Source organism: Netta rufina, assembly GCF_964035555.1.
Source record: "Netta rufina genome assembly, chromosome: 18".
Classification (NCBI taxonomy): domain Eukaryota; kingdom Metazoa; phylum Chordata; class Aves; order Anseriformes; family Anatidae; genus Netta; species Netta rufina.
The window spans coordinates 3,359,039-3,378,369 of record NC_140142.1 but is presented as its reverse complement, the minus strand read 5'-3'; the positions used below and the strand labels follow the sequence as shown (position 1 = coordinate 3,378,369).

General features: G+C 48.7%; 1 protein-coding gene across 1 annotated transcript; it reads right to left on the bottom strand.

The window, feature by feature from the left end:
• Positions 1–17,830: 17,830 nt before the first annotated feature.
• Positions 17,831–18,769, bottom strand: LOC311216203 (olfactory receptor 14C36-like; the record flags this gene model as incomplete). The annotated part of the gene is made up of 1 exon (XM_084297749.1): positions 17,831–18,769. One exon carries the CDS (start codon positions 18,767–18,769, stop codon positions 17,831–17,833), a length of 939 nt encoding a protein of 312 aa, XP_084153875.1.
• Positions 18,770–19,331: the final 562 nt, after the last annotated feature.

The window sequence follows — 19,331 nt, the reverse complement described above, 5'->3', positions numbered from 1 at the left end:
GTGGGTTGAGGTATTGCTGACATATGTAATCCTTGCTCCACATTGTCCTCAGGGTTACATCATGAATGAGTTCATCCCCAAAAGATCCTCTGCACCATGAGCACCTGGTGTCCAGCTGGTTTGGAAATACTGCAGAGACGTTCTTCTGATGCTTGTGTAACCAGATTGGTGATGGCAGGAAAAGACTGTTCCTTCACCAGTGATCAACTTTCTTCTTCATGTTAGGCCACAACTGAACATCCCTCACAATTCTTAGAGTGTTTGCTTTATCTCAGCGATGAACTGCATTAGGTCTCCTTGATTAGTCTGAGGCACAATGCAATACTTTTTCCCTTCTGCCACTCCAGCACAAAACCTCTGAGTATTTTTTCCACATTGACCTGATGGGGCATTTCACATTTTTTACCCCTGATGGAAGGGGATGATTCCCAAACTAGGATAAGCAGATGGGTTCTGCTTCAGCCATTTGAACTGTCCTGTTCTTGAGTATTTCAGCTTGAGTTTTGCCACAACTCCTGCACTGTAATGCATCCCTTGTCTGGCATCGCCCTGTCCCCTGTACTGTGGGATGACTGTGCTGTGGTGGGACGTGTTTCCAGTGGTTCGTCTACCAGACACTGTAAAGAATACTATAAGCAGGACTAGAGGGGTTCTGCTTCCAGCCATGGGGAGGCGGGGAAGAAAGGAACAATCACGTTTACTGGACTGGGTATAGTTAATGGCCTGGTACATCACACCCACAAATGTATCAGGCTCTACTGATACATCAGTACTCACCGGTGCACAGTGTACCCTAATGCCATCAAGCTAGAAAGAGGTAGAACCCACCTGTATTTCTGGAGTGACAGGGGGAACCCAATACATAACTGTACTGGAGGCTGAGGTGAGTCTAACTGGGAAGGAATGGCAAAAGCACCCCATTGGGACTGGCCCAGAGGCTATGTGCATCCTCGGCATAGACTGCTTCAGGAGAGGGAATTCAGAGTTCCAAGAGGGCACCACCGGTGGGGCTTTGGCAGAGCTGCCTTGGAAACAAAGGACATGAAACAGTTGTCTACCTTGCTTGGCCTTCCACAGAATCCTTCTGTTGGGGGTTTGCTGAGGGCTGAAGAACAGCAGGTGCCAATGGCTACCATGGTGGCGCACCTGAGGCAGCGTCGCGCTAACCGAGACTCCCTGATTGCCATCCATGAGCTGGGTCATCAACTGGAGAGCCAAGGTATAGATGTAGAGCTTGTGAGCGTGCTTTAGTGATGGACTTGTCAGCACTAAGGTAAAGTTGCCTGACCTGGGTTACGCTTCCCAGAGTAGTGTCAGGCACAATGCAATTCTTTTTGCCTTCTGCATCTACAGCACAGGAAGTATGACTTTGCCCTACTGTATTGACTGGCAGGTATTTTCACATTACTCAATTTAGGTTTCCGTGTCTGGAAGGGGACAATTTCCCAAAAGAGGCCAATCTCATGGCTACAGCTACAGCCAACGAAGATATATTTTCTTTAGTTTGCATCTTGAGTTTTCCACAGAAGACCCAATAGAGCATAGATGTCCAGTTGTCTGCAAAGATTCTAGCAGAATTTCACAGGTTCCAATGGTCATTTCAATTTTTTGTTAATTTATTTTATTTTATTTTATTATTTTATTTCATTTTTTTCCCTAGGAACTCCTGACTTCTCTTAGAAAGGGTTTCATGTGCTGGGCTTGTCTGCAGTTACAGGGACAAAGACTACTGCTGGCAGCAGATGTGTCAGACCTCTAGACTCTACTTTTCCTCCCGATGAAGGTTTCCAAAGATGACACCATAGAAAAATAGCAGAAGAAGAAAGATGCTCAAAACTGAAATGTAGCAAAATTCAGGATTTATAAACAGAAAATATTTTCATTAGTTGCTTTTTGAAATCTTCTTCCTTAACTACATCATGCAAGCTCTGCAATTAGCTGCACAAGTCGTGAAGACTTAATAAAACTATGGAAGAGATGTTAGAAGTTTCTGCATTTTAATGAGGTCCATGATGTATTTCGACACTGATGCTATGGAGCTCAGGTACTATAGAAGAGAGTGATGTAACCACTTGAGCAAGTAAAGTCAGGAGGAAAAGTTGAAGCGACTTGGAGTATGAATGGGCCCAACTGAGGGCTGTTACTGAGAAAGCCTCCTCAGGGATGTGTTAGGGTAGATAATTAGAGACCATGATTGCAGACTGGCAAAGTCCTGTGCTGAGAAAACTCTTGGTTGATTTTAGTGAAGCAGAAGAGCCAAGGCCTGACCCCAGCCACTGGGAGAGGAGATCCTGCATCCCCATGTCTGGCTCAAGGCTCTTCCTGGGATCTGTGGGATGGAGTGGGCAGTGGGATGCCATGAGAAGAACAGTGGTATGACACCTCTGAGCTGCTGCTCAGAGTTGAAAGAAATCAATGAAGCCTCAGCAGAATTAATATATCTCCCAACAAGCTCTAGCCAAGGGGACAAAAACCTCAGGGCTGTTGGGGCCTTCCCTTTTTACCAGCACCCTCTGCCTTCTCCTCTGCAGGCTTTCCTATGCTGTCCCACACTTTGCCCTATTTCCTTCAAGTCTACAGACACCCATCTCTGTCCACAACCTTGCTCTCATCCTTTGTTTCACCCATGTCTCGCCAACTCTCACCAGGTACTCCTTGAAAGACAAAGCCCAGGTCTGATCAGCCACAAGCCACCTCAGCAGCAGCTTCCAAGCCAGGGGCCTGCTGCTGGCCTTGCAGCTTCTTGGCTAGACACAGCCAAGCCTTGTGCCTCCTGCTGCCCAGTCATGGACTCAAGGAGAAGGGACAGGACAACCCATGTTGGGGCCTTCTTTCTGCCTGGGTCCTCCTGGGTCTGGAGGCAGAGGGGATCCCCCAGTCAGCATGCCAAGCAGGTGCCTTGTGCTGGCCTAGCAGGGCCACTGCCAGATGTCAGCCCAAAAGTCCACATCCCAGGTCTATGTCAAGGGTGACCTGCCAGCTACAGACACAAGTGACCTCCCAGTCCCTTTGTGTGACACGTTCCTGCTGCTGCCCTATCAAGTGCAGAGACAGAAGTGACCTCACAGTCCCTGCCACAGTCACATTCCTCGTGCTGGGGCAGGAGATGCTGAGGTAGAGCTGAGCCCTTCAGAGCACTCCCATCCATCTCTTCTTTGCGGCCCACAAGCTGATCAGACCCATGACCCCTCACATCCATCTTTGCATGCCATGTGACTGCAGAGTAACCTCACAGTTCTTGGCCTGCACTAAGGGCCAGACCCAGTACGGTACCTAAAGGTAAGGGTTAGGAGAGGGGCTGAAGGTGAGGAAGTCAATGCACAGGAACAGGGGAATCAGCTGTTAGGTGCTCATGCATCAGGGGACTAGGGCTCACCTTTCTGGGTTTGAATTTAAAGAAAGATTTTTTGGGAGGGATTGGTGTTCTGCTTTGCGTATCAGGTCTGTGGTTAAAGTGCGGACAAGCTTAGTGATTTAGGGTTTGTTTAGTTTTTCCAATAATTCTAGGCCTAAATAGAGCATTTAAATCTAGCATTAAGGGTAGGGATCAAGGTAAGCAAGAGAGTAAGGGTAAGGGAAAGAGGCGATGGACTGAGTTTTGGCTTCAGTGCACACTTAGATGTCAGGCATAGGAGTAGTTGATTCCTGTTTGGGTGTGGAGTAACATTTAAATGTAGGAATTAAGTTTGCTCTTTGAAGCTGGGGAATAGCCTCATATAAGTGTTTTAAGTCACGGTTACAGCAGCTTCCGCATAGCCTGAACCCTCTTACCTTTTACAAAATCTTTAGTTTCTGCTGGATAATCTCTATTCCCTCTTCCAAATCTCACATTTCTCCTGACCAGGGCTTCTCCTGACCTCACTATATCAGTCATAATCTTAGGAGCATCTTTCTAGTGGCTTTCACGATCTCAGAGTATCCATCACACCTCTGTTGGCTACTCTATTCCTGAGAAAAGTGGCACTTAATACATTATGGAAATAATGTATTCTTCCCATGCAGTAGTGGCACCTCACCACAGCAGGTTGGTGCATCTCCAGGCTCAGGGGTGTTTCCTGAGGGCCTGCCCCATGTGGGGAGTGGTGGGGAGGAAGAGAGCAAGGTCATCTCCTGGGGCATGGCTGAGCACGGCCCAGCCATCCCGCACCGTGGGCAGGCCCCTGCTCCCAGCCTGAGGCACACATGCAAGGTGGACACTTCTTCATCAGACCAGATTCACGCAGGACCCTTCAACCCTGTCCCAGTCCCAAGATTTGGCTACTTCTCAACCCACAGACATACCCTGCTTTCCATTTGGGGACTCAGGCAGGACTTTAAGGATCTGCTAAAGCCATGGATTTCCTTGTTTTTCACAGCCTTATCACAAGTCTTTCTCCTGGCCCTCCTCACTGCCCAGCACTGCCTCTCAGGTGGCACTCAGTGACACTTCAGAAGGGCCTTTGGGCTTCCTCAATTGTCCTGGTGCTTATTACCACCTTCCTGGCTCCTTCCAGAGTTCAGAGGAAGTCTTCTTGTCCATCAGGGGCCCTGTACTGGCTGTTGGTGGGATGGAGTTACTCTCTGCAAAGCAGCCCCTTGTGGTACTGTGTTTTGGTTGTGTGACCAGTGATGGTCACCCACAGTTGTGGTTGCCATTTTTGAGCATTTCTTGCACAGCATCAGGGCCTTCTGTGGCTCACAATTTCTGAGTTTTACTTGGTTTTGCTATTCTGTTCCCAGTTCCTCTAGAAGAAGAGAAAGCAGGTGGCTGAGAGGTGTTTATCTGCTGGATGCATGGAGCAAGGAGGTGTCCGTGGTGCCAGGATATGGAGGTCCGTGAAGCTGCAGGAGCCCTGCTCTCTTGCCTGGCAGATCCCCAGCACACAGTGCCTGTGCCCCGCAGGGCCAGCCCCGCTCCCCAGGCCAGCACAAGAGGCCTGGCCCAGCCACAGAGCAGCCTGCCCCGAGCAGGGGCCTGCACAAAGAGCTTTCCCTTTGCCCTTTCCCCATCAGTGCAGGCCCAGCAATGCTGCCCTGCTCTTCCCCAGGGCCATCCCTGCTCCCAGCGAGCCTTATCCAGGGCAGTGTGTTTGTTCTGGCCTCGCCAGCCGTTGCTTCTTCTATCCCCGTGCTCCCCACAGGGCCCCGAGCTGTCGGTGCTGCTGTGAGAGCCAGGGGCTGTGGTACCCTGGGACCCCCGCGGGTCTCCCCCCTGCCCGTGCTGCTCAGGGTGGGCAGCAGACCTACATCCATGGGGATCTCTGCTGCTGAACCCCTTTCCTTCTGCCCTGATGGCTCAGCAGCACAGGGCAGTGCTGGGCAGGGCCATGGGGTGTCTCTAAGGGCACAAAAGACAGGCGAGACCTGCACCAGACCTCGCCCATAGCACTTCAAAATGGTTATCCTCAATTACTCTTCAGTCTTATGGGCCTTTGTCTGCTGGCTCTTCACCACCTCTTGTGGCATTGCAGAGCCCTCCTTTAGACCATGGACTCCTCAGATTCCCCTTTTCCTTTAACAGACCTTTTTTTGGATGGTCACTCATTTTATGAGGTTCTAATCACTTCATCTGAGGACCTTGTCCCTGCAGATTACCTGACATCTCCTGGAAGCTCCAGATTCCTTTACAGGCTGGAATCTGCCATCTGCCCCGCTGCAGGGGGTGCAGTCCCATGCAGATAAGTTTAAGATCAGTTGTCATCTCCTTAGGCAAGTTCTGTCATAATGGAAGCTCTTAGTGCTGCCCTTGGTTCCTCAGGGGCCACCCTGGGACTTTCAGCCTGTGTCTTTCACTCCATGAAGAACCCCCAGAATAGAGAAGATCAGAGAACAGCCCCTTGGTGTCAAGGCTCCTGGGTTTGCCTTCAGCAGCCCCTTTTGTTACTGTGGTGCTAGCAGGAAGGCGGCTGTGACCCAGGGCTGTGCAGTGCCTGCTGCTGTCTGCAGGGATCGGGATGCCCTGCAGAGAAAACAGGACTGTCATCGAGGCATATGAGAGCTCAAGACTAACAGATACAAGAGCACAAGAGAACAATGTGGAAGCCAAAGGGAGCAGCAGTGAAAAGGCCATGTCCTGCTGCTGGCCATGGTCATGGCTCCAGGGAAGCAGCAGCCCCGACCTGAAGGCAGCACACAGGCAGAGCCCAGCGGGCACTGAGGGGCAGCCCCGAGGGCCACCAGGGCTGCTCCTGCATGTGGCAGCTGGGCTCTTGGCCCTGAGCCCCTCCTGCATGCTGGGGCTGCTCCCCCAGCTCCAGAGGGGGTGGGAAGAGAGGGATACTGAGACCACTGAATTTATTCTGTCTTCTTTATTGTCTATACCTACAAAGGAAGCCTAGTTCAGTAGGTTAAATGGAAGATGTAGTCAAAGTAAAAAAATTACTAAATAAATTAAAGCAATATCAAAAATTATGAAAATAACAAAAACAAAAAATGATATGAAAATCTCTCATCTCAGTTTCTCAAATAGAATGGTAGCGTTTAGAGGATTATTATTATTATTATAATATGATAATAATACTAAGTATAAAAATGGTATGATACAAATCACAATAATGTTAACAACACTGATGCTTAAGAAGCACATATAGAAACAATTTCCTCACTGCAACCTTGAGTTCCTGGTTCCTCATGCTGTAAATGAGGGGGTTCACTGCTGGAGGTACCACTGAGTACAAAAGTGACACCACCAAGTCCAGAGATGGGGAAGAGATGGAAGCGGGCTTCAGGTAGGCAAACATGGAAGTGCTGAGAAAGAGGAAGACCATGGCCAGGTGAGGGAGGCACGTGGAAAAGGCTTTGTGCTGGCCCTGTTCAGAGGGCATCCTCAGCACTGCCCTGAAGGTCTGAAAATAGGACAGCACAATGAAAACAAAACAAATAAATGCTAAAGAAACACTAAACACAAGGATGCCAATTTCCCTGAGATAGGAATCTGAACAGAAGAGCTTGAGGATGTGGGGGATTTCACAGAAGAACTGGTCCAGAACATTGCCTTGGCAGAGGGGCAGGGAAAACGTAGTGGCCGTGTGTAGGACAGCATTGAGAAAACCACTGCCCCAGGCAGCTGCTGCCATCAGGGCACAAGCTCTGCTGCCCACGAGGCTCCCGTAGTGCAGGGGCTTGCAGATGGCAATGTAGCGGTCATAGGCCATGATGGTGAGAAGGGAAAACTCTGCTCCAGCCAAGAAGACAAAAAAGAAGACCTGTGCAGCACATCCTTGATAGGAGATGGCCCTGTTGTCCCAGAAGGCATTGGCCACGGCTTTGGGCAGAGTGGTGGAGATGCAGCCCAGGTCGAGGAGGGCGAGGTTGAGGAGGAAGAAGTATATGGGGGTGTGGAGGCGGTGGTGGCAGGAGATGGGGATTTGCATGGCCAAGTGTAGGAGAATGGTACGACCCCTGCCTGCTTCATGGGTGGGGGCGAGGAGGCAATGAGGCCCTGGAGCTTTAACGATCAGCTGTCTCCTAATCAGTGGCAGTGGCAGAGACAACAGCCATAGCCATGGGCACAAAGACCTGGGTCCTGCTGGGACTTGGAACCTTGTCATAGCCCTTGCTCCTCTCCTAACCAGGATGGCCTAGAGAATCCCAGACCCGTACCTCTTTACTGCTTAGTTGTAGACACTTGTCCTTGTGGTGTCATACCGGATCTGAGCTGAGTCTGATAACTCAGATCTTTTTGGTGGCCATGCTCCTCGTAAGGCAGCTCTGTGTGAAGTTGGCCTGGTTCCTGCTGAGCAGGCACCACTGCTTGTATGGCATCCCTCATGGTGCCCAGGCCCTCCTTGTCCTGTGTACTCAGCAGTGTCCCAGTCTGCTCTGATGTGTGGCGTTACTCTCCCTCTCGTTCAGGACTGGGCTCCTCTCCTTGTAAATGTCTAGAGGTTTCTTTAGACAAAATCCTGTAGTTTCTCAAGCTCCCACCACACTGACGCTCCGTTCTGTCAGCTGTTCATGTCTGCAGGCAGACAAGACAGTTCAGCCTTCATGTGATTGTGCTGTCTCTGACAAGACAGCAGCATTGGGAGGTACAGGGGACACAGAATCACACACAGAATCACAGAGAATTGTCTAGTTTGGAAGAGACCTCAAGATGATCGAGTCCAACCTCTGACCTACCACTAACAAGTCCTCCACTAAACCAACATTTGGATAATACAGGAGTAACCAGTTGAATGGAACTGCAACACAGTCACAGAAAGGTAATGGGTGGAAGGCTGCCAGATTCTACTTTTTCTGTTCTTCATTCTCATGCATGCTGTCAGTTTCTCTGGAGCTGTGTCCTAAATATTATGGGGTTGTGCAGAACAACGTTAGAAAGGCCAAAGCCCAGCTGGAGCTTAATCAATCCATTCCTGTCAAAGACAATAAACACTGCTTATATAAATACTTTAAATAAAAGAGGATTAAGAATCATCATAAATTATTGGATGTGGGGGGAAACGTGGTGCCAAGAGATGAGGTAAAGGCTGAGGTAATTAATGTCTTCTTTGCCTCAGTCTGTAGCAGCAAGACCAGTTGTTCCCCTGGTCATTTCTTCCTCCTCATGGCCAGAGCCCACCTTTTAGGGTGGTTTGTGTCTTTTTCTTTTTTTTTTTTTTTTTTTTCCTCCTGCTCTTTCCTACTACCAAAGCAGGCTCCATCAGGGAGGAAACCACTCCTGAAGTAGGCATCCCAACCCAGCAGGCTCCTTGTGGCCTCTCAGCCAACCAGACACAAGTCACCTCAGCAGCAGCTTCCAAGCCAGGGGCCTGCTGCTGGCCTTGCAGCTTCTTGTGGAGACACAGCCAAGCCTTGTGCCTACTGCTGCCCACTCATGGACTCAAGCAGAAGGGACAGGACAACCCATCTTGGGGTCTCCTTTCAGTCTGGGTCGTCCTGGCTCTGGAGGCAGAGGGGATCCCCCAGTCAGCATGCCAAGCAGGTGCCTTCTGCTGGCCTAGCAGGGCCACTGCCAGATGTCAGCCCAAAAGTGCAGCTCCCAGGGAGAAGGCAAGGCTGACCTGCCACCTCCAGACACAAGTGACCTCACAGTCCCTTTCTGTGACACATTCCTGCTGCTGCCCTATCAAGTGCAGAGACAGAAGTGACCTCACAGTCCCTGCCACAGTCACATTCCTTCTGCTGGACCATGAGATCCTCAGGCGTAGCTGACTGCTTTCTAGTTCCCAAGGGAATAAGGCGCAACTTTCTGGGTTAGAGAGTAAACAAATGTTTATTGGGAAGGTTTGGTGTTCTTCTGTGTTTAGGGTATGGGCAGGCTCTGTAGTTTAGGTCATTTTTAGGTCTGCCTAGAAGCCTAGGGTTAAATAGAGTATTTTAATACTATTATTAAGGGTAGGGTTTAGGGTGAGTAAGAGAGTAAAAGTAATAGAAAGGGGCTATGGGGTGAGTTTTGCTTCAAGGAATACCTTGTGTTCAAGCTTTAGAGAAATGGATTCCTGTCAGAGTGTTGGAGGAGCATTTAGATTTAAGGATTAAGACTACTGGTTTAAATAGTGTAAGGGCCATACATTACTCTACAAGTCAGTGTTGCTGCACAACCTGCATTTCATGATGCCTCTTACCTCTACGAAATCATTAATTTCTGCTGGCCATGCTCCTCTTGCCACCTGAAAATCTCACATCTCTCATGTCCAGGTTGCTCCTGACCTCCCCATATCTTATTGGGATCAGCTTTCCGATGACATCCATGACATAGGCAGTATATGTCTCACCTCTGTGGGCTACTCTGTTCTTCAGAGAGAAGTGGCATTGTAGTCAGGAGGGAAAAGGGCCTAACGGAGCATCCTGCCCAGTATGCCCATCAGCTCTGCCTCTCTACAAAATTGCGCATCCTACCTACTAGTTTTGTTTCCAGAATAGCTTCCATGGATCTCAAGTTCTTTTTCCAGGCCCTTATGAATGCTTCAGTTTTGGATGTGTAGAGATGGGATAAGGAAAGCAATGTGCGGATAGACCTGAGCTTAGCAAGGGATGCAAAGAATAACAGGAAGAGATTCTATAGATGCATAGCTCAGAAAAGAAAGGCCAAGGAGAGTGTACCCACTCTGAGGGATGAGAAGGGTAAACCGGTAATGACAGACATGGAGAAGCCTGAGGGCCTCAACAACATCTTTGCCTCAGTCTTCCCTGCCAGTGAGGCTTCCCAAGTTTTTCATTTCCCTGAACCCATAGATGGAGGCTGGGGGGCAAAGAAGAAGATCAAGTGGCTGGAGAACCTCTCCTATGAAGAAAGGCTGAGAGCACTGTGGCTGTTCAGCCTGGAGGAAAGAAGGCTTCAGGGTGACCTCTTTGTGGCCTTTCAGTACTTAAAGGGGGCTTATAAAAAAGATGGAGTGTGATTCTTTGCTCAAGGACATCACAATCCCTGCCCTCTGCCCTGCCCCAAGGGGACAAACAGCTGAAGTTAGGGATAGGAGTGGGTTTGAAGATGAGATGTGCTGTGTGTGTGGTGGAGGGTTAGGTGGTCAATTTAACATTTAGGGATTAGAGGTCAACTTTTAGGGCTAATGCAATGGAAGGGCTTTGAGGGAGGGATTGGTGTTCTGCTCAAGATGCCTGCTCAAGGTGTGGGATAAGGGCAAGCCTTGTGGGTTAGAGTTTTGTTTAGTTCTTGGGTGAGGGCTAGGGTTAACGCTGGCATTCTAATTCATGATTAGGCTTAATCATCCTTCTGCTCAGCCTTGAAGTACAAGATGCTTTCGACATCTGCCTTTTCCACGTCCCGAGGAACCACTTTGATCAATCTGTCCTTTCCAAGGTCTTTGAGATAAGTCTTATGATGACGTCTGCAGCTCCACCAGCACATCTCTCATCCTTCCCATACTACCTATAAGCAACCCTAGGACTGACAGGGGGATGATGAAGGTATGAGAAAGGGCTTGATTAAAACCTCTGAGCACAGCCTTTATGGGCTTTACACAGACAGTGACAACGGTGTCATAGAAAACAGTGACACTCATGAGGACAAGAGCAGGTGGATAAGGCCTTGGGCTTGTCAACAGAGGATGCACACACATGAAAACTGCAGGAAAGAGAAGAGGAAGATGATCCAAAGGAAGGAAGGAAAGAAGGAAAGAAGGAAGGAAGATCCCAAATGTAGATTATGAAAGGAAAGACCATGAGTATCATTGTGGCACTGCAGGAGAGCTCCAGCAATGGGGGAAAACCACAGAAGGTGTCTATGACACTGGGGCCACAGAACAGTAGCTGGGAGGAGAAAGAATTACTGCACATGAGAGAAATTCCCCTGGTTCAGGTACAGCTGCCTTCTGGAGTCAGACCTTCCACTTCTCAAGCCTTTCAGAGCACAGGGGTGGCATACAGCCCAGGGCTGACTGTAGGACATGGCCCCCAGCAGGAAGCACTGTGGTCATGCAGAAGGTGCAGCTGGGAGTGCTGTCCCCCTTTGCTGACAGAGGTTGGAGCACTGTCTCCCCCATGTGGTGTCTTCCCCGTGTGGAGTATGGTGCCTTGTCTCCCCCACCGCACGGCCTTGACTCCTTGTCTCTGCTGGGCCCCACCTTCCACACGCAAATATGTCCCTTGGCTGTCGGCTCCCTCTCCCCTGCCCTGTGTAGCAAGCTGGAGCGGACAGGTTACCATTAGATGTGGTGGTGCTTCTGTAATTCACATTGGTGATGGCACAAATGACAGTTCCTTCACCAGTGATGCACATCCTTCTTCATGTTAGGACATAACTCAATGTCCTTCACTCTGCTTTATCACACTGATGAACAGAACATGGTCTCCTTGATTATTCTGAGGCACAATGCAATGCTTTTTGCCTTCTGCTACTCCAGCACAATATGTGTGACTTTCCCTTACTCTGCACATTGACTTGCAGGGTCATTCCACACTTTTTACTTTCAAGCCTTACTTGGACAGGGGCCATTTCCAAAGCAGGGCAAGCGGATGGGTTCTGCCTCAGCCATCTGAAGCATGCTATACTTGAGTTTTTCAGCCTGAGTTTGCTAAAGATGACCCAGGAAGGTAAACGGATGTTCCAGTGTCTAGTAGGAATAAGGGAGAGTATCTCAGGTTTCCAATGGCCATTTCAAATCTAGGTCAATCTCAGGACCCCACTGAAGAAGAGGTTTGATTTTGAAGGGGTTTCCTGTGCTGGACTGGGCTGCAGTTACAGGGACAAAGACCACTGCTGGCAGTGGAGGTGCCCTGCGAACTCCACCTGGCTCCACCTGATTTTCCCAAAGGGCTCCGGCCTCCTGCAGGTCTTTTCTGACATCTGCCAGTCCAGGCAAGTGCCTCAAACACAACAGGACCACAGGACGTTTTCCCTGGTCAGAGAGCAACGCTCTGCCTGAGTACTCAGTTATTTCTTTAGTTCTTAACTAATAAAGCAATCGCTCATCAGCTCAAATGATTCAATTCCTTCTGTAAAATGTCTCAAGTGAAGTGTAATTCCAATCAGGAAGAAATTATAATTACCATGATCTATACTCATCTCAGAAGAAGAAATACAGATAATCTCCTTTACTTGCATTCTCATCGCTTTGTCTATCATGGTGTGCTCCCTCATCTTCCAGGGACAACACACATCTTGATTACACAGACCCTGCTGAACGTCCCATTTCCACCTGCCTGTCTGGACCCATGCACTACCAATGGTTCTCCTGGTTTGCTCTCCCCTTACTCTTTGACCATTCAGACCTCTCTCACCAACCCAGTTGCTGCTGTGAGATTCAGTGAGTTCGAGCTCGCCCATCTCTCAGCAGTCTGTCTAATGGTTTCCTGAGCAAGAACCTCAAAATTATCATTGAATATGTATGATATGGATTAATATTAACACAATCATTTGAAATTTCCTATTAATCAGTGGAAAATACATCATGTACAGTCATCCTTTTAAGAAGGTAAACATCACTGGAGGCAACAAAATAAGGAACATGACCTTTGTTTTTTTTTGAAAATTGCAGCATGATTTCCTGTTGTTTGTTTTGAAATAGGAAAACCCTGCTCTTCCCACCTAAACAGGGCTTCAAAGGCGAAACCCTAGACCGATACAAACATGAGAATAATGCTCTAAACTGAAACACAACAAAATTCAGCCTTTAAAATGAAGAAAGATTTTTATTAGATACTCCTTGAAATCTTCCCCCTTAATTACAACATGAAAGCTCTCCAATTAGCTGAACAAGTCTTGAATACTTGAAGAAAACGGTGGGAGAGACATGGCTCCTTATGAGTTTCTGTGTTTTAATGAGTTCCATGGTGTATTTTGGTGCTGAGTCAATGAAAGTTGGGTACTGAGAGGAGAATGATGCAACTGAGCGAAAAAGCAAACTCAAAAGGAAAAGCTGAAGTGACTTGGAGTATTAATGGGTCCTACTGAGGGCTGTTACTAACAAAGCCTCCCCAGGGACTGCTTAGGGCAGATAATTGGAGGCCATGATTACAGACAGGCAAAGCACTGTGATGAGAAAAGTCTTGGTTGGTTTTGGTGAAGCAAAAGGTCTAAAGCCTGACCCCAGTCACTGTGAGGGGAGATCCTGCACCCCCCTGTCTGGCTCAGGACTTTTCCTGGAGGTCTGAGGAATGTGGTGGGCAGTGTGATGCCATGAGAAGGACACTGGTATGACACTACCCTGCCTCTGCACAGGGTTGCAAGGAAGCAAAGAGGCTGCATTGCAATGACTATATGTCATCTTCTTATAAGCTCTAGGCAAAGCGTCAGGACTGTTGGGGCCTTCCCTTTTTACCAGCAACCTCTGCCTTCTCCTCTGCACGTTTTAATATGCTGTCCCACACTTTGTCCTATTTCCTGGAAGTCTGCAGACACCCATCTCTGTTCACAACCTTGCTCTCATCCCAGCATTTCCATCATTTCACCGTCTCATCAACCCTCACCAGCTGTTCCTTGAAAAGTGAAGCTAAGGTCACATCATAGATACTCACCAGCAGCTTCCAAGCCAGGGCCCTGCTGCTGGCCTTGCAGCTTCTTGGCTACACACAGCCAAGCCTTGTGCCTCCTGTTGTGCAGTCATGGACTCAAGCAGAAGGGACAGGACAACCCATGTTGGGGCCTTCTTTCTGCCTGGGTCGTCCTGGCTCTGGAGGCAGAGGGGATCCCCCAGTCAGCATGCCAAGCAGGTGCCTTCTGCTGGCCTAGCAGGGCCACTGCCAGATGTCAGCCCAAAAGTGCAGATCCCAGGAAGAAGGCAAGGGTGACCTGCCACCTCCAGACACCAGTGACCTCACAGTCCCTTTCCATGACACGTTCCTGCAGCTGCCCTATCAAGTGCAGAGACAGAAGTGACCTCACAGTCCCCGCCACAGTCACATTCCTCCTGCTGGGGCAGGAGATCCTGAGATAGAGCCGAGCTCACTCTAGTCTCCTTGGTACCTCTTTTTCACTTTCTGTGTTAGAGATTAAGCAGAGTTTTAGTGGGAGTGTTTGGTGTTCTGCTTGTGGTGTCAGGTCTGTGGTTAAGGTATGGACAAGCTCTGTGGTTTAGGGATGTTTTAGGTCTGCTAAGAAGTCTAGGGTTAAATAGAGCATTTTAATGTTAGTGTTAACCGAAGGGATTAGGGTAATCAAGAGAGAAAACTGCTTCATTTCAGAGTATTATATTAGAATTTAGGTTGGGGAATAAAATTACTGTTTCAAGTAAGTTAAGGGCCATATGTGACTGTTTTAAGTCAGTCTTACTGCACTACTGGCATTGCATGAATGCTCTTACCTCTATGAAATCATTAATTTCTGCTGGCCATGCTCCTCTTCCCACCCCATAATCTCACTGCTGCTCCTGACCTCCCCATATTTTGTTGGGATCAGCTTTCTGATGACATTTAACATCTCAGTGTATCTGTCTCACCTCTGTTGGCTCCTCCATTCCTGAGAAGGAAGTAGCATTGTAGTCAGGAGGGAAAAGGACACGAAGGTCGTTAGGCACATCCTGCACAATGTGCCCATCAGCTCTGCACCTCCACAAAATCACGCTTCCTACCTACAAGTTTTGTTTCCCAAGTGGCTTCTGTGGATCCAGGGTTACTTTTCCCAGGCCCTCTCACATGTTTCAGTTTTGGATGTGCAGGGATGGGATAAGGAAAACCAAGGAATGGATGGAACTGAGCTTAGCAGGGGATGAAAAGAATAACAGGAAGAGATTCTGTAGGTACCTTGCTCAGAAAAGGAAGGCCAAGGAGAGTGTACCCCTGTGATGAATGAGAAGGGTGAACTGGTAATGACAGACATGGAAAAGGCTGAGGGACTCAACAACTTCTTTTCTTCAGTCTTCCCTGCCAGTCAGGCTTCCCAAGTCTTTCATTCTCTGAACCCATAGATAGAGGCTGGGATGTGCAAATTCCCACCTGTTGTAAGTCAAGAGAAGGTTTGAAGCCACCTGAAGAAGCTCAAAAAGTACAAGTCTATGGGGCTTGATGTCTTGCCTTTCAGGGTGTGGAATGCTGTGGCTGAGGCTGTGGATGTTCCATCCTTGGGGGTGTTCAAGGCCATGTTAGATGAGGCCCTGAGGAACCTGATCTAGGGGGTCGTGTCCCTGCCTATGGGGGGTTGGAACTAGATGATCGTCGAGGTGCTTTCCAACTCGACCGTTGTATGATTCTCTGATTCTGTGATTGTGCTTCAGAGGCAAAGTAATAATAACAGTAATAACAGTAATAACAATAACAATAATAAAAGCATGATATTGAGTTTCAGAATACTCAGTGATCCTTTGTGATATGGTTTAGTGGAGGACTTGTTAGTGGTAGGTCAGAGGTTGGACTAGGTGATCTTGGAGCTCTCTTCCAGCCTAGATGATTCTGGGATTCTGTGATCCAGTTCATCCATGAGACAAAACCCTGCAAGCAGCACGAAGGACACTGAAATGTGGCCTAACATGAAGGAGGCTCCAGATCACTGGTGTAGAAACAGCATTTTTGTGCCATGATGAATGTGGTATATGCTGCAGGAAAAGGCCTCCATCTGAAGTAAAAGGCCTAGGGCAGCAGCAGTGTGGCACAGGCTTGAGATTTGTGTGTTTGTGAAACTTATGGAACCACAGGCTCTTTAAGGTCCCTTCCAACATGAGCAGTTCTATGATTCTGTGCTTAGCAGCCCTGTACAGCCCCTGTAGGGCCTAGCCTCAGTTCGTGCACCTCAGCTTGTGCTCCAAAAGTGCTCCCTCACATCACTTGTCCCATCTGCATTCCTCAGCTACCCCAGGGCATCCTGAAGGCAGTGGCCACCTCTGAATAGAGAATGGAAACCAGCCATGAAAGTAGATCTAGGAAACAATGGGAACCTGTGCATAAAAGGACTCTAAGTAACAGCTGAAAGAGTCTTTTATGGCAACACCACCAGCTTTTTTTTTTTTTCTATGAATCTCTTGATTTAGTCTCATAGGTTTTTTATTATTATTTTATTTATTTATTTATTATTTACTATTGACAGCACTGTGGACAAGGATTACCTACCAAAGTAGGCTTTTTCTGTGAATAGTCTTATGCAAAGATTTACCAAAAGACATTTCCAAACTTTTTTTTTTTTTTTTTTTTTTTTTCCTTCTTCCTCCACCTCCCACTCTTCAAGCAGAACTCCAAGGGAAGAAGTCACTGAATTAAAGAATAACTCATGTTGAAAAGATCAAGACTGGGAAATGTGCTCCATGACATCATAAAGGGAGATAAAAAAGAGGGTCAACTGTGTTGGCCCAAGTGCCCATGACTGAAGGGTGCTGCTGGTAACTAGCTGGCAGGAGGACTTGGTATCACTAATGTCCAGCCAACTTCTCCCCCCCCAACTTCATCCCCTTCTTCAGTGTGAATATCAGCAATGTGGCTAAAGGGAGACTCCAGGAGACTATGGCAAAGGCCTTGCCAAATCCAGGTTCACCACATTCCCTTCTCTGCCCTCCCCTACTGCTTCACCTGCGGCAGGACTTTCCCCATCATGTTCCCATGGGCAGAGGTGACAACTGCAAATCTCCCAGTCCTTTTTCTTGTCCTTCCTGAAGACAAGTTTGCTGTCTGCTTTTTCCAAGTCCCCAGAAATCTCTCTGATCCAAACGCTTGATGGCCTGGTCCAGAAAGGCAGGGTAGTGTGACATAGCAGAGAGGGGTATCTGTAATGAACCTGTGAGAGGGAGGTTACAGAAATCTCACAGAGACACTGGGGGTTGGTTCTGGAGTCACACAGGGCAACGACAGCGCTCTGTGAGGTGTCCACATCTGAGCTGGCCTCCCACGCTCCTCATACACACAGGGCTGTTGCGAGACACGAGTCTCTGCCTTGCACACCACGCACAGTGCACTGCAGTGCCTGCAGTGTCCCTCTGGTTCCTGCAGCCACTGCCAGAGGCTGGGAGGCACCTCAGCCCTTCAGTGCTTTGCCCTGCTCTGCCCTTCTCTGAGATGCCCCACGGCATGAGGAATGGTCACAGGGACCTTGCTTCAAGGAAGCACATCTCAGAGCTGGATTCAGGTGCCTTCCCAGGGCATGTTACTTAACCTTGTGACACTGTCTGCCCCACTGGCCTTCATGAGACTTGTAGGAATGGCTGATGGCATTTGTGCTCGCTCGTGTTCATCTCTCTGTGAGTGTATGATGTGCCTGCTGGCACCAGCAGCAATGGGTTTCCCTTTATACATCTCCCATGAACCTGCAGGGGGCCCTGCTCTTCTCCTGGACATCCTACTTCCCAGGGAGCCTTTATGAGATGAGCAATGAGCAGTGGACTGGCCAGCTATTGCTGAACCTCCTTCGATGCACTGTATATCTCTGAGCTGGTGGTGATGCTCTCCAGAGTAAGAAAAATGACAACAAGATAACAGAACAAACCTTGAGCCTGCAATGTATTGTGGGTCATATGCAGAAAAAAATGGGCTATGTTTTTGATTGTGAAACATCTCCAGTCATGAGTCTCTTCAAGGCATCCTTGAGCTCCTGGTTCCTCATGCTATAGATGAGGGGATTCACTGTTGGAGGCACCACTGAGTACAGAAATGACACCACCATGTCCAAGGATGCAGGGGAAATGGAGGAGGGCTTCAGGTAGGCAAACATGACAGTGCTGACAAAAAGGGATACCACGGCCAGGTGAGGGAGGCACGTGGAAAAGGCTTTGTGCTTGCCCTGCTCAGAGGGCATCCTCAGCACCACAATGAAGATCTGCACATAGGACACCACAATGAAAATAAAGCAACCAAGGACTAAAGAAACGCTAAACACAAGTGCCCAGACTTCCCTGAGGTAGGCATCTGAGCAGGAGAGCTTGAGGATGTGGGGGATTTCACAGAAGAACTGGTCCACAGCATTGCCTTGGCAGAGGGGCAGGGAAAATGTGTTGGCCGTGTGCAGGACAGCATTGAGAAAGCCACTGCCCCAGGCAGCTGCTGCCATCTGGGCACAAGCTCTGCTGCCCAGGACGCTCCCGTAGTGCAGGGGCTTGCAGATGGCAACGTAGCGGTCGTAGGCCATGACGGTGAGAAGGGAAAACTCTGAACCAAAGAAGAAGACGAAAAAGAAGACTTGTACAGCACATCCTTGATAGGAGATGGCCCTGTTGTCCCAGAGGGCATTGGCCATGGCTTTGGGCAGAGTGGTGGAGATGCAGCCCACGTCGAGGAGGGCGAGGTTGAGGAGGAAGAAGTACATGGGGGTGTGGAGGCGGTGGTCGCAGGCTACGGCACTGAGGATGAGGCCGTTGCCCAGGAGGGCAGCCAGGTAGATGCCCAGGAAGAGTGTGAAGTGCAGGAGCTGCAGCTCGCACGTGTCTGCGAATGCCAGCAGGAGGAACTCGGAGATGGTGCTTCTGTTGGACATCTGCTTTTCTGGGGATGTGATCCTGAACAAAGAAGAGAAAGAATAGTAACAATGTACAACAGATTCATCAGAGAAAAACTCATCCCATTTCTCATTTAGAATTGCCAGAAAATTGTCCATTTCCAGGAAGACATTTGGTAGGTATCTTTCCTGAGTTCTTCCTGATGCCTGAGGGTATCCCCGGGAGCAGGGGACTCCTCTGTATTCAATGCAAGAGTCAGTTATGCCCAATAGCCAGAGGTAAGGTGGAACATGGGGCAATCTCAGACTCACTTCACTCCTGATATCAAAGAACCTTGCCCCAGTGTTGCTCCCCGGTTACCCAACTTCACAGCAGATATATATATACGATTTTTTTTAATTTTCATTTTATAGGGTCAGATTTTTTGTTGTTACTGACCTACCACACCTGCTGAGTTTTTCTAAAATAGAAATCCCGGGCATTTCTCCAGCACATAAGTGGAAATGTTGTGCATCCTAAGGGAAAAAGGGACTGGCCCTATAGTGCAGTGTCCTTTAGTGAGGACAGATAATCTGTCCATCAATACTGGTCTCAGCCACC